This window comes from Balaenoptera borealis (assembly GCF_965194805.1).
Source record: "Balaenoptera borealis genome assembly, chromosome: 18".
NCBI lineage: Eukaryota > Metazoa > Chordata > Mammalia > Artiodactyla > Balaenopteridae > Balaenoptera > Balaenoptera borealis.
Window position 1 is genome coordinate 6,619,528 of NC_138877.1, and position 14,701 is coordinate 6,634,228.

The 14,701-nt window shown below is 43.7% G+C and overlaps 2 protein-coding genes across 10 annotated transcripts in view; one reads left to right on the forward strand and one right to left on the reverse strand.

Annotated features, from left to right (window-relative positions):
• PAN3 (poly(A) specific ribonuclease subunit PAN3) overlaps positions 1 to 5,850 on the forward strand; it is a gene marked incomplete at its 5' end in the record, with an annotated part of 117,835 nt that extends 111,985 nt beyond the window's left edge. For all 6 annotated transcript variants that reach the window (XM_082365035.1, XM_082365037.1, XM_082365038.1 and 3 more), the window contains one exon: positions 2,905 to 5,850. In XM_082365035.1, coding sequence (XP_082221161.1) covers positions 2,905 to 3,045 — 141 coding nt within the window. In that variant the 3' untranslated portion in view covers positions 3,046 to 5,850. The remainder of the gene's footprint in view (positions 1 to 2,904) is intronic.
• Positions 5,851 to 9,381: 3,531 nt separating this feature from the next.
• Positions 9,382 to 14,701, reverse strand: part of FLT1 (fms related receptor tyrosine kinase 1) — a 173,632-nt gene continuing 168,312 nt past the window's right edge. For all 4 annotated transcript variants that reach the window (XM_082365016.1, XM_082365015.1, XM_082365014.1 and 1 more), the window contains one exon: positions 9,382 to 13,845. In XM_082365016.1, the coding sequence (XP_082221142.1) occupies positions 13,614 to 13,845 (232 nt within the window). In that variant the 3' untranslated portion in view covers positions 9,382 to 13,613. The remainder of the gene's footprint in view (positions 13,846 to 14,701) is intronic.

Consider the following 14,701-nt stretch of genomic DNA (forward strand, 5'->3'; position numbering starts at 1 on the left):
ATTCCAGAATTCTTCCTTGTGGATCTTTCTGTTGTGATAAAATGTCACAAAAGGACTGCCTCCCACACCCCTGCCCCACTCTGTTTTATTTACCAAGTGTAGTTTGTTATAACAAACAAAGCAGTATTTTGTGTTTAAATATTTTTTAAAAGTTGAATTCCTTTCTTCTCAGTCATTGTGAGTCCTGCAAGTCCTTAGTTCATGTGCTCTCAGCTGTGGGTGTTAATCAAGTGTTAATAATAGTGAAAACTCAGTACTGGGCATATCGCTAGACCCAGCTGTGATAAATGGGGAATTAGAAGTGATTAGATGAAGTAAGTAGGTAGAGATGTATCATAATTTTGAGAGGTGAGCTTTGTGTTTTTGAAAGGGCCAGGAGACATGTGATTTATGGAGGAAGGGAGGAGTGCATTTTCCTTATGAATTACTTGGAATTACAGAGAGAATGGGTCTCCAGAAGTATATCCTAGCCTTTGTGTATAGGTTTATATCTAAATCAGGGGTTGGCAAACTGGCCTGTGGGCCAAATCCTTTTGCCTGTTTTTGTACAGCCTACAAGCTAAGAATAGTTTTTACATTTTTAAAGGATTGTAAAAACAAAAACAACTAAGAAGAATATGAGACAGAGGCTTGTGTTGATATATGGCCCTGAAATTTAAAACACTTACTACCCGGCCCTTTATAGAAAACATTTGCTGACCCCTGGTCTAAACTGTCCCTAAATTACAAGGACTAGAGGAGAAAATACCTACAGTGGCACATGATTTAGAGCTGTTGGCGTACAGTGTGCTAACCCTTCAGGTAAAACACGGTGGTGTTTTATTTTTAAGCACTACTTTGCCGTGTTTGAATTTCCTTAAAACTCTTTAGAGAGTATTGTCAGTAACCTACATTAAGACAGAACAAGACTGTATGTTATCATTGAGCTAACCTGGTACAATTTGTATATTCATTTGCTCTTTTCCCTTAAGGGGAAAACATTTTTCATAAGAGCAACGAGTGGAGAATAATTCTACCAGATTTTAGAAAACAGTATCCATAGTATCAAAGCACCGGTAATTTAAAATATGTAGAACTAGAATAAACACTGACAGGTGGATCCTGTGGAAATAAGCCATGGACAGACATCTTAAATGAAGATTATTTAATGAATATTAGGATAACTGAAAATTTTAAGAAAATTCTGTTTCATTTCATAAAATAGGAGTAAATAGAATTTATCCCAAATCTGAATATATGACAATTTTTTAAGTTTGGAAAGCGTGTAATAAATTAAAAGGGATGGATGGCCATGTTGATGATATAAAAATTAAATTTTTACGTAGATTATTTTGGTGGAAATGATGACAAAAATTAGATGGTAAAATGATTTGAAAGGTTGTGCCTTCAGAATTAGTTTTAAACGTATTTTAATGAATTATTGAAAAAAGAAGGAAATATGTACATTGAAAACTAACAAAAGTAAAGTGAAAATCCTAACGAGAAGTTATTAGCTGGACTTGGGATTCATACTTATGTTTAAAAAGACCTCATTAAAATATTATTGCCAAATCCTGATAGATAAGGATTTGATAAAGATTATATACCGGCATTCACACAGGTGGAAATAACAAAAGTAAATGTATGAAAACATTTGGTAACATTAATAAAAAATGTAAATTAAAATAGCAAGGCACTCATTTGATATGGAGTTACTGGTAAATTGGTACAACTCATAAATTCGTGGTGTTCGATGTCCTTTGGGAAGCAATTTGGCTGTATGTATTAAGCTATAAAATTACCCATACTTGTTGATTCAGTGTTTATACTTCTAAGTGTTTCTCCTAGGGAAGTAATTCTATAGAAGAAAAAAATTAAGTAGCCAAATATGTTCATTGCACTGTAATTCACGATACCAAGGAATTGGAAGACATTGGGGGAATAATTGGATTATGGAGTATCAACTGGATGGAATATAATATACACAAATGTTAAACATGACAGATAGGTGAATTGGGAGATTAGGATTGACATATACACAGTACCAGGCATAAAATAGATAGCTAATGAGAGCCTGCTGTATAGCACAGGGAGCTCAGCTCGGCGCTCAGAGACGACCTAGAGGGGTGGGATTGGGGGTGGGAGGGTGGGGGGTTGGGAGGGAGGTCCAAGAGGGAGGGGATATGGGGATATATGTATACATAAAGCTGATTCATTTCGTTGTACAGCAGAAACTAACACAACATTGTAAAGCAACTATACTCCAATAAAAAAAAATAATAATAATATAAAGTTTTAAAATAAGATAGGCAGCAACATAGGGCAATGTTTCTTTAATTTTTTTTAAAATGACTTTCGCATGTTTTTTATTTATTTTTTGGCCACGCTGTGCTGCATGTGGGATCTTAGTACCCCACCCAGGGGTCGAACCCGCACCCCCTGCAGTGGGAGTGCAGAGTCTTAACCACTGGACCACCAGGGAAGTCCCTAGGGCAATGTTCTGTGTCGAGCGGGGGGCTTCTCACTGCGGTGGCTTCTCTTGTTGCGGAGCACGGGCTCTAGGCGCGCGGGCTTCAGTAGTTGTGGCTCATGGGCTCTAGGCTTGCAGGCTCAGTAGTTGTGGCTCACGGGCCCAGTTGCTCCGCGGCACGTGGGATCTTCCCGGACCAGGGCTCGAACCCGTGTTCCCTGCACTGGCAGGTGGATTCTCATCCACTGTGCCACCAGGGAAGTCCCTAGGACAATGTTTTTAAAATAACGCATGTGAGTTGAAAAGTGTGTGCATAGTGATTAGTGTTGTAAAATATTTATGAATATCTAGAGGGGAATGTGACAACATTTAAAAAAATATTTCGTATATCACTGTTGCAAATGTTGTCCTAAAATAGGCTTGAACTTCATATGTTGTGTTTCTGTCTGTTTCAGTTAGATGCTGGTGTGCCAGAAAAAATAAGCCTCATTTCCAGAGATGAGAAGAGTGTACTTGTGGTGACTTACAGTGACTTAAAGCGATGCTTTGAAAATACTTTTCAAGAACTGATTGCAGCTGCAAATGGTCAGTTGTAGTATTTGCTTAAGAAAAAACAGGCGGGATATGGCCGAGGAGCTTAACCAATAGCAAATTGCACTACAGCTGAACTGTTCTCATCATCTCATTTCACGTTTGGGAAACAAGCAGAAGATGAGCAGAGCTGCTTGCACTTGGGTCAGGTGCGCTGTTACTTGAAAGGAAGAATGTTTCACTTACCCTTGAGCTGTGGCTGCCGGTGGGCCACACCTGTGAAGAGTTTATTTTAGATTAAGGAGCACCGTTGGGGGAATGATGTTCCAGCTTTTGTTTTCTCCACTTGTATATGCACTAATTTTAATTTTTTAAAGACTTTTTTCTGATCTTTGAACTTTTGCCACATTGTATACTTATTAAGGGAAACTATTTGCAAGGAGGTTTTTGGGAAACAATGCTGGGCAGCATTTTTGTCACTGAGGGGTGCAGAATTTGCTCTTTTGGGGATGGGTTGCCCTGAATAACATAAGGGACCAGGTAAATGACTTCACGGAAGTACAGTGTAGTGCATAATTCTTGTGAGAGTATTGTATGCAAGCTCGGTATGCCACCCACTGTTAGTTCAGATTGAGATTTTTTTGGTGTGTTTTTTGTTTTGTTTTGTTTTTAAGAACACACAAAAATTTCAGTGACTTGTTGGGTATGAATTCCCCTATTAGTTGATTTAAATCCTTTCTGAATGAGGGTTAGATAAACAGTAACTGAAAGAGCACACAGAGCTCTTTGCTCCAAATTCAACCAGAGCCTTTTTTTTAAAAGGCGTTTCCCTGTTAATCAGATACATTTACATTTATGCCATTTTTTAATAGAAAAAAATTAAGAAATTGTGTTAAAGGCCTGAAGTTCAGGAGTATATTGCTTTAGGTTTTTTCCAGTTTGCTTTTTTGTATAAAGTTCTGTTCTTTGAACCACAGCTTTATTATGGTACTTTACACTGGATACAGATACAGAGACACTGTTCAGAAGACGAACTAAACACAGCGGTGGTCTGGCATCAAGAGCTTTCTGAAGTTTTACAGCCTGAATCTGGAGGGAAAACAATCTGCTGTGCCTTTGCAGTCACTGCTTAGCCCAAAGTAATAGTGCTTTTGATAATAACTATGTGGGATATTCCTGAATAAGTCAGTCTCAAAAGTCTGGAATTTTCCTCCTCTTAACTTTCTTAACATTTGGACGTGCAGTTGTCGCCAAACTTGGGTATTCATGGAATTTCTAGTTAATGAAATACCTATACTTTGATACTGAAGACTGCCAAATACATAGGAATTTTCTTTCATAAAAAACCGTAATGAAGACTCTATCTCCTTTCCCAGCACTGAATGTTTTACTAGCACTGGGTGCTCATCATGCAACTATGAAGAAAATGTGGAAACTCAAAAGGTCAGGAAAGACTTCCAAGCACTTGCAACTGATGTTACAGTCTTCAATTTTAATAACTATACATATTTGTAGTTTTCAGAGAAGTTTTTAATATTTCTCTGTCCACTTTTTATAAGCTTTAAAATGATTTTCTCTGCCTTGAGATTTACATCAAGAAAAAGCACCTCTTCACCCAAAATCTTTGAAGACTAGAGACACGCTTTACATGTTTTAACAAGTGTGCTTGAGGCCACGTTTGGTAGCATCAGTTGTTGAGTTAAAAAGAAAATCAGTTATTGCATTTGATCAGGATGGATTTTAAAAGAACAGAATGCTCAATATTCAAAGGATAATTAACATTTGCCACCATAATGTTCTTTTTTTATGTAAAAGGAACAGGAACTTGGAGACATTAACATGCAAAAAGTCTTTTATCATTATTAGCTCATGTATTTGACAAAGAGCAGCTGTCTTTTTATATGTTTTTTGACAAATCATATTGTAATTCTTTTGTACAAAAAAGAACTACTTGTATTCTAGAAGAAATATGAAATGCTTAATTTATAAGCGGGCTGGAGATTTTTTCCAATATTGTTTTCTTTGAAAATGAAAGGGGATCATCTATTTTAGTTTCGGGGTCTGGGAACTTTTTGAAAATTTAATTTGTGGACCAATGTTTTGCAAAAGCTAAGGAAGGGCAGGGGTAAAAATAGGGCTTGATTTTCTCATTCTGTGTAGACCAGCAAACTTCCCTCTGCGAGGCCGGTTCAAATCACAAACCCAAGAGTGTTTGCATCATAAATGCTAGCTTGCTTCAGCCCCTAGTAACCTCAGGACTTGGTTTGAATAAAAAGGTAGACAGCTGATATGTTTTCATGAGTAAATATTGTCAGCCAGAAAACAGTTGGTGTCAGGTAATACGTATTTTTTTTAAGCTTTGTTTTATATTTATTTTTCATTTAGTTTTTATTGGGAATGGTTTTCAATAGAACTCTTAGTTCTGCTTAGGTGTTTTTTGGGGGAGCCCTCTTTTCCATAGTGTAATTCCATTTAACAGGTTGTCTAAAAGTTAGTCTTTTTAATTCATAGGAAGATTTTAATATCTGAAAGTACTCAAATTAAGGATATAAACGTCCACACCTTCCTGTTATGACAGATACAAGCACAGAAAGGACAACCCTTGAAATCATGTAACGTTGGTCATTTCAGTTTTTTGTTACCTATTTTAAAATCTGTTAATGTATTTACTTCATTGTAAATATTTTTGAGGGTACCTTTGTATTTTGCTTTTGACCTTGGTTCTGTGATTTGGATGTCAACAACTTCCCTGAAAAGCACCAGTATGTTAAGTTCTAATGTCATGATCCCAATATGGGTTATTCATCTTTAATCCTGTTTTCAGTCTCTATGTGTACAGCAGTATTTTTAATAAAGAATTACAGAGAGAAGATGGTCCTTTTTTTTTTTTTGCTACCAGTTCATTTAACAAGATGATGTTTGTTTTATGATTGGGACTTAAAAGGCCAAACGTTTCATATGTGTTTTGGAGGAATTTTTGGTCTTTGGATAAAATGGTGGCAGATTTATTTGTTAACTTACCAAATATCTGTTAAATGCCTAACTTGGATCTGTTCTAGGCACTAAAAATGCAAATAAGTATTTTAAGTACTTGTTCTTTACAAAATGTGTAGTTACACCCAAACGTTTCTAAATAGTACATGGCATACAGTGTAGTTGAGGAGAGAAGACCTACTTATGTGAAAGGAATGACATCTACCTAGTCTTTGATTCAGACTCGGTTAATTTACTATATAGGTGAAGGTTCCTCTCCCCCCACCTCCCCAGAAACATCATTCCGAATAGAAGGGTAGAGAAGGAAAATATGGCAAAATGGTAATATTTGTTGAAACTAGGTACTCATTCATTAAATATAGGCATACCTCAGATATTGTAGGTTCAGTTCCAGACCACTGCAATAAAGTGAGTCACGTGAAGTTTTTGGTTTCCCGGTGCATACGAAAGTTATGTTTATACTATACTGCAGTCTGTTAGGTGTGCAATAGCATTATGTCTAAAAAAAATGTATATACCTTAATTTTAAAATATTGCCATCATCTGAGCCTTCAGCAAGTTGTAATCTTCTTGCAATAGTAACGTCAGAGGTTCCTGATCACTGTAACAAATATAGTAATAATGAAAAAGTTTGAAATACTAAGAGAATTACCAAAACGTGACACAGAGCCCTGAAGTGAGTGAGCAGTTGCTGTTGGAAAAACGGTGCCTTTAGACCTTCCTTGATGCAGGGATGCCGCAGACCTTCAGTCTGTAGAAAAAGCAGCATCTGTGAGGTCTACCTGTATTTATTGAATGCCTGTTATATGTCAGGCGTTGTTCTAGGAACCAACAGAACTCTGACCACAACAGACAAATATTTCTGCTCTTAGAGAGCTTTCGTCCTAGCAGGAAAAAGCTACTATATAGTAGTAGTTATATAGTAGTTAAGAGGTAATAATGGTTATGGAAAGAAAATAAAGTAGGGTAAAGGACGTGGATAGGGTTGCCAGATTTAGCAAATTAAAATAGATAACACAAAACTGAATTTGAATTTCAGATAAACAGTGGATAATTTTTTTTTTAGCATGAGTGTGTCTCAAGTATTGCATGGGACATAGGATCATTTGTTTATCTGAAATTCAGATGTAATTAGCCATCCTGTGTTTCATCTTGCAACTCTAGGTGTGGGGAGTTTGGTGGTGATGGTAGAATTTCAGATGGGATGATCTGGGTGGTAGGTCTCCCTGAGAAGGTTGTATCTGAGCAAAGACTTGAAGTGAAGGAGCCAGGCATGCAGATGTCTGAGGGAAAAGAACTCCAGGCTGGGGAATGTGCCGGGAGTGTTGGAGGTATGGCAAGCAGGCTACCGTGGCCAGAGTAGAATTGGCAGGAAGTGAGGTCAGAAAGGGTGATGGGGAAGGGAGGTGGAGTGTCTTGTAGACCATTCCAATTGGAAGCCATTCCATTGTTTGGCTTTTACTCCTGTAGGGGAAGCTTCCAGGAGGATTGTGAGCAGGAATAACCTGGCACAGCCTTTGAAAGGGTCACTCGGGCTGCTCTAGTGAGGGGATTTGGGGCGGGGTGATGGGGCGATAGCCGTAGAGGCAGTGGGAAGCAACTGGATTCTGAATACATCTTAAAGGTAGAGCCAAGAGCATGTCCTGATTTATGATTTATAGGACGTGGAGTAAGAAAGAAGCGAGGAATCAAAATGACTGAAGATTTTGGCCCACTACTGACAGGATGGAGGATTCTACTGAATTGAAAGAGGTGGTTGTAGGAACAAAGGGGTTTTTGGAGGGAGGGAGGAAGGGAGGGGGTTGGCACGGGGAAGACGGGGAAGTGAGGAAAGACAGTTGGGAATTTGGTCTGGGGCCTGTTAAGTTTGAGATGTTTAGTGCACATTTGTTCTGGTTTTTTAGTGTTTTGTGACGACGGACTGTAAACTTGAGTGGCATAAAACAACCCCCGTTTTACTCTCATGGATTCTGTGGGTCAGGAATTAGGACAGGGCACAGCAGGGATGGCTTAGCTCTACCCATTATGTTGGACCTCAGCAGGGTAAACTCCAGTGCCGTGGGGATGGGGGCTGAAATCATCCGACCTGGCACCTGAACTGAAGGTCATGAACGGGGCTCAGCTGGGGCCGGTCAATGGAGGCAGCAACTCGTGGCCTCTCCGTGAGGCTTAGGCTTCTCCAGCTCTGGCGACTGGGTCTCTGGTGGGACCGGTTGGAGAATGAGTGACCTCGGGTGGAGGCTGCATGATCTTTTCTGATCTGGCCTCGGAATCGTGCAGGGTCACTTCTGGCACATTCTGTTGCTGACGAGTCACAAAGCCTGCTCTGATCCCAGGGGAGAGGAATTGGATGGGGAAGTGACAAGGACACTGCCAAAGCTCATGTGGGATGGGAGATATTGGTGCAGCTATTTTTTGGAAAATACAATCTGTTCCAGCATCAAGAGATGTTGGTTTAGCACTCACATAAGAGTTCGGAGGTTAGGAGGAGAGATCTGGCCTATACGTGTAATCTGCAAGTCATGATCATATAGGTGTCATTTCAAGGCTTGAGGTTGGTTGAGATCATAAAGAGAGTGAGTATAGACTGAGAAGTGGAAAGGTCCAGGGGCAGAGCCCTGGGGTTCCTGGAACACTGTTCAAGGATCAGAGAAAAGAAGACCAGTATGAGGCAGAAATGACCAGTGATGTGGGAAGAAAAATCCGTGATGTCGTAGAATCAAGGTGTTTCCAGGAATAAGGGTCAAGGTGTTAAGACTGAGACTGAAAGTGGCCACTGTGTTTAGCGACATGGCGTCATGGATAAGCTCCCCATGGAGCAGCTCCTTTTCAGTGAGTGGGAGAGAAAGCTCGGCCTGAGTGGGAGGAGAGGAACCAGAAACGAAGAGTAGTATACCCAGCTCTTTCAAGGAATTTTGCCGTGAAGAGGAAAAGAGAAATGGGGCGGTAGCCGGAGGGGAAGGCAGGGATGGAGGGTTTTTGGTTTTGCCAGATGGGAGAGGTAATAGCTTGTTCGTATGATCCAGCGGAAAAGGGAAGATGGGCAGGGGTGAGGGGTGGTGAGTTGCTGGAGCAATGGCCTTGAGTCGAGGAGAGGGAGGGGCTGAGTGTACCCCCGGTGTGCTGATCGGGAGGGCAGAGTGTCCGGGTGCAGATGCTGGTAGGTGGGCAGATGTGATGGTGGGGTTTTGAAGTTCTCTTGACTCCTTCAGTTGTCCCATCGATGTGATGGGTATACTAATCGTGCCTATCACATTGGGTTGCTTTGAAAATTAAATGAGTTTATTTCTCTAAACCACTTGGAATAGTTCCTGGCACATAAAATTCAGTTGCTATGTTTGAGTCTAAGTCCTTACTCTTTTTAAAATGGGTTTTTCCTCTGTGAAAAGTTGTGGCAATCAATCAGGTTTTTTTCATTTTAATAATCCTTTATTGAAGAAGAGCATACACGCACGCGTTTGCATGTAAGGGTACAGCTCAGTGAATGATCATGAAGTGAATGTACCTATTTACCACACCCAGATCAAGAAATAGAACATTAGTGGCATCTATAGTGGGTTTGGGGGGTTACTTTGTTTTGTTTTTTCTCTTAAATGTCTTTAGTTCAAAAAACAGAAGGCTAGTCATTCCTGTGTTGGGACCCAGGATATTTCTGAAATACTTCCTGGCCTGTGAAATCCAAAAGTCTGGTAATACGTTTAACACTGAGGAGTCCAGTATACCTTACTGGGCTATGCTTCTGCTGGACAAAAGAAAAAAATCAATTCCCAAATGTACAATAAGTTTCTAGAGTCATGAGAAAACTTCTAAACGATGACGTGACACCAATTCCTTGAGCATTCTTCAAATCCTTTGCCTAAATTAGTGACTTTTGTGTTAAGAAAACTAGTAATATTTTTAAAGGATTTCAGATTCTCGAAGATAAAATGCTTTTTGCCCTCTTCAGCTAATAACCACAAATTTATTGAGATTAGTCATTTATCCCTTTTTCTCGCCTTGTCCCAAAGAAAGTAGGCCTGTTTTCCCTGGAAATGTTTCTCCAATCTGGTTTGCTCATGACAGTATTAGGAAGGTGATGGTACGACCACTTTCTAAGACAATGTGTTGGTCACTTATTCTATGTCTATTAGTGATTACCTAAATGGTTCCTCTTTCTAGGATGTAATCCACAAAACAAAATTGAAGAATACTTAGCTAGTGTCCTTTTCTTAGGGAAGCTCTTGTGTCTTTGCCTAGTTATTTTGTATGGTTCCCAGCACACAACCTCTAATACACAAATATACACCCACGCACGTGTGCACGCACACACACACATTCTGTGATTATGGTAATATTAGTGTTTGGGAAAGCCTGCCTCTTTTTTTTTTTTTTTAAAGGGATATGGCTGGGGGAGGAGGATGCTATTTTTTTTTTTTTTTTTGCTATTTTTTAAAAAAATTAATTTATTTATTTTTGGCTGTGTTGGGTCTTCGTTTCTGTGCGAGGGCTTTCTCTAGTTGCAGCAAGCGGGGGCCACTCTTCATCGCAGTGCACGGGCCTCTCACTGTCGCGGCCTCTCTTGTTGCGGAGCACAGGCTCCAGACGCGCAGGCTCAGTAGTTGTGGCTCACGGGCCCAGTTGCTCCGCAGCATGTGGGATCTTCCCGGACCAGGGCTCGAACCCATGTCCCCTGCGTTGGCAGGCAGACTCAACCACTGCGCCACCAGGGAAGCCCCTGCCTCTTTTTTAATTGAGGGGACTTTGGTCTGCAGCCAGCACTCGCACTCAGTCTGTACATTTTACTTGTGGTCGTATTCATTTTAGATTTTGATGTTGATTTACTGTTCGCAGTGTCTCGATTGTTTAGAGCAGCCACTCTGTGGGCTGGTAGACACTCTGTGCCCCGTCTTTAGTGGCGCTTGCTTTCTGTTTCTTGTGATGGATTAGTAATTGGCATTTCATGAGCTCTCCCAGAACACCTGTCCACTCCCCCGCCCAGGGAAACCAAGACCCCTTTTTTCATTTATACGAAAAACAGAAAATATATGGATGTTTTTGTAAGTTAATTTTATTATATGAAGATAGCATACAAAGTACATTCATAGTGACTAGAGATGTAGGACGAGATTCTGTCTTATATCTGCAGCATATATTCTTGGTTTGTATAAAAGTAACTTTAAAATTCCAGTTTCCTTAAATAGTTCTGCACAAAACACACACACACACAAATATACATATAGTTACTACCACTGTCAGTCAAAGACGCGCTCCTTCTTTGATCAGTTAAAAGGGGCCGACATGTGGCTGTTTCCTGTGTGGCATTCTTAGGGGCTGGGAAGCGAGGTGCAGCCAGAAGGCCGAGGTCACCTTCTCAGGGTTTGGACCCACTTGCTCCACAGGCCTGAGCGTCATTCTCAGACCAACTAGATACAGGCTCGCGCGTGGTTCCCGTCCCCTCCTACCCACGCTGCTCCGTGTCCGTGATGTCACAAGTCCTGAAAGGGAGCGCTTGTCCCCTCATTGTTCATGCCAACCATTTCTGTCGGAAATGACAAATGGGTCTAATAATACCATCAGTCCACTAGTGACTGAATTTTCAGTGCTGTTTCAACGAACCCATCTGGGACAAGCCCTTCGCCACTGGATACACTCATTCCTCCCAGCTTCCAGTTTTCGTTCTATGTTAAGACTCCAGAGAAAACCGGACTGATGGACAGACGCGAGTCTCTGAGGAAGCCGGATTAACATAGTCTAACGTGTTCTTTGTCTTTTGGATAGATGGTATTACTAAGGCCTCTTAATGATTAAGAGTTAGATTATTGAAATCAAGACATTATATGTATAGCTAAGGTTTTTCTTTGTTTCCACTAACTGCTGGATCCTTAACTGATTTGAGAAAACAGGAGAATCGATTGTGGTCTTCTTGTAATTGCCCTGTTTGACCTCCTCCCGGTTACCTGATTTCTACTGTTGCCGGGGGTCACAGGTGCTCCTGGGCTTGTGAAGAAGAGGAAGAAGAAGGCCCTCCTCTCCTGGCCCTGGCCCGATTCTCTCTGCACTTGGCTCTTGCTGGAGACTGGCCAGAGGCTCCTCCAGCAGAGTCCCCGCCCCCGGAAGCAGCCAACGTCTTGCTGGGGACCTTCCAGCTCTCCCATCTCTTCATACGAAAAGCCTTGAAGCAAGACTGTGGCACACGGGGCGGGAAGCACAGGCCCGTCCATCACTTCCGTCTCAGGTTCTAGAGTTAAGAAAGGAAGCATCCTCTTCTCTACCGGGAGCAGCGATTCCTTGTGGCCTGTCTGGCTCCAACTGGCCCCAGAAGGTGTGCACATCCTAAATACGCAGCATCACGCAGAGCCAGTGAGGGGTCCAGGGCCTCTGGACCCTGAGAAGTAGGCACCCTTTTGTACCCTGTCTCCCTATTTCCATCATCCTCAGACCCGAGGCAAGGCCCAAAGTAGATGAAAAGAGGCTTTTCTCCTATTGTCAGCTCATTAACTTAATATCCTGAGTCCCAATTCTAGAAGTATCTTGCATAAATTACATACCACCTTTTTCCTCAAGGAGCGTAAAGTGCTTAGTAGACATTGGTCAATGCTCTTCTGTCTAAGGGGCGAGCGTGGGTAGGGTCTCCACCGAATAAGAAGGACACCTGGTTGACTTCTGTCCTCGGGTCGCCATGGTTTTCAGGAGTTGGTCTGGTTGGCGTGGAAATGGAGTTTTCACTCCGCCTTCTCTTTTTTTCTCCATCTATCCTAGTCTGGGTCTAGAGTAAACTCCGCAAGACTGTTTTCCTTCTCCTCAGCTTCCTTTTATAACTAACTGTACGAAACAGGTTAATTCCAAAAACTGAGTTGTGTCTTGACTAGATGTTAACACTCCAGATGGAATCTGACAGTATCTTTGAAAACGTGGCTTTAAGCCGAACCGGTGACCTAGCAGACCAGACTCACTGGGGTGAGCTTCCTGGGAGCGGCGCATGGGGAGAGGCGACCCCCCACACCCCCACCCCCGGCACCCCTGCCCAGCCCAGCTCAGGGGGCGGGGTCAGCGTGTCCTGCTGGGGGACGGGCTTGGCTTCGAGCTCCACTCAGCGCTGGAGACAAAAGCCGTGCCCCATCTGGGAAGAGGCACAGAACCCGTCCCATAGCTGAGATGGTGCCATGTGCTGGGTCGTTGCAAAAATTACATTTGGCCTTTTTTGGCCTCCGCTCACCGCCCGCCCCCTGTCCTGTTCTCTTCCTTTCTCCCCTCCTCCTCCTCACATGCGTGTCAGCTGCTGCAGGGCCCCAGAGCCACGCCTGCGCAGCACAGGCCTTGCTGGCCCGCCGCCGAGTCTGAGCTGCGGTGACAGGTGACAGTGCGTATCCTGAACCACCCGGAGCCCGGCGGCCCTGGGGTCCCGGGGAGGAGAGGCAAGTCCTGGGGCTGAGGAAGGATTTGTCCTGCCCTCTGAGTCCCGCGAGGGTTGGCAGTGGTGCTCTTGGCTTGTCACTATTCCTCTATCTGGGGTTACATTCGTGTTAGTCAAAAGAGACAGAAGCACTATTAACAGTCACACAAAAGCAGCTGGCTTCTGTGGAAAGGAAAAGGTGTCGATTTATATATGCATAATACTGGCAAAAGCTACTTTTCTGGGGGTATAAATACACACGTGGTTCTAGAAAGAAGGCTGTGCTGAGTCGGGCTCTAGACGGGGGTGGGTGGAGTACGGGACCACGGAGTTGTAGTCGGGCGGGGGAGAGCAGCACGAAATCTTCCTCTCCAGCTCCGAGTGGTCACAGGTGAATCTGCGCCGGCCTCTGCTGAGGTGCCCACAGCTGGCATGGCAGAACGCGGGTCCGCTGAGGTCAGAAAGGCCCGACTCCTTCCTTGTACTGGTTACTCTCAAGCTAAAGAAAGAAAAGAAAAAAAATCAACCGTACAAAGTTGATTTCTTGCACACACTCAAGTCCACCCCTTAGTGGGTCGTTTGCTCGTAGCCGTCCTGGGGTTCATGGCTGTGGAGTCCCACCTCGCCCTCTGCCCGGGTCTCTGGAGCTGCGCACGGCCTCTCTGCCACCAGCTGGGGGTCATTCCGCCGGCCGGCCGGGGCCGAGGGTGGGATTAGTTAAGGCAAACCCAGAACTGCTGGTGGAAAATAGCCCCCAGGCTTGGGTCCAGCCCTCCCCTACTCCTGTGATTGGCTCAAAGACGCTCCCCAACCCCGCAAATACTGAAGTCGAATCGCTGGAACCTGTGAATAGCATTTGATACGGCAAGAGAGGCGATTGAGCTAAAGGATCTCCGGAGGCGGCGCCTGGCCTGCGTCCCCCAGGTGGGCCTCAAGCACAATCACACGCGTCCTTATAAGAGAGGCGGAGCGGGCGTCACGGCGCACGCAGGAGGGGCGGGAAGGTGGGGCCGAGGAGCGGGGTCACGGCCGAGGAGACGCCGGGGGCGGCAGCGCTGGAGGAGGCGGGGGACGGTCCTCCCCGGGGCCTCCCGAGGGAGCGCAGCCCGGCGACACCTTGATCTTGGACGTCCGGCCTCCGGAACCGCGAGGGAATACTTTTCTCCTGTGTCGAGCCACCGAGTTTGTGGAAGTTTGTTACAGCCGCCTGGAGAAACTACTAGAACGTCCGACGGAAAGGTGAGCACAGCCGTCGGTCTCGCTCTCACGCTTGTGCTCCGGAGGAGAGGCGCGTCCAGTTAGGGCGGTGGAGCGCCGCAAGGTGAAGCGGGAGGGCACTGGCTGCCGGGTTCCGG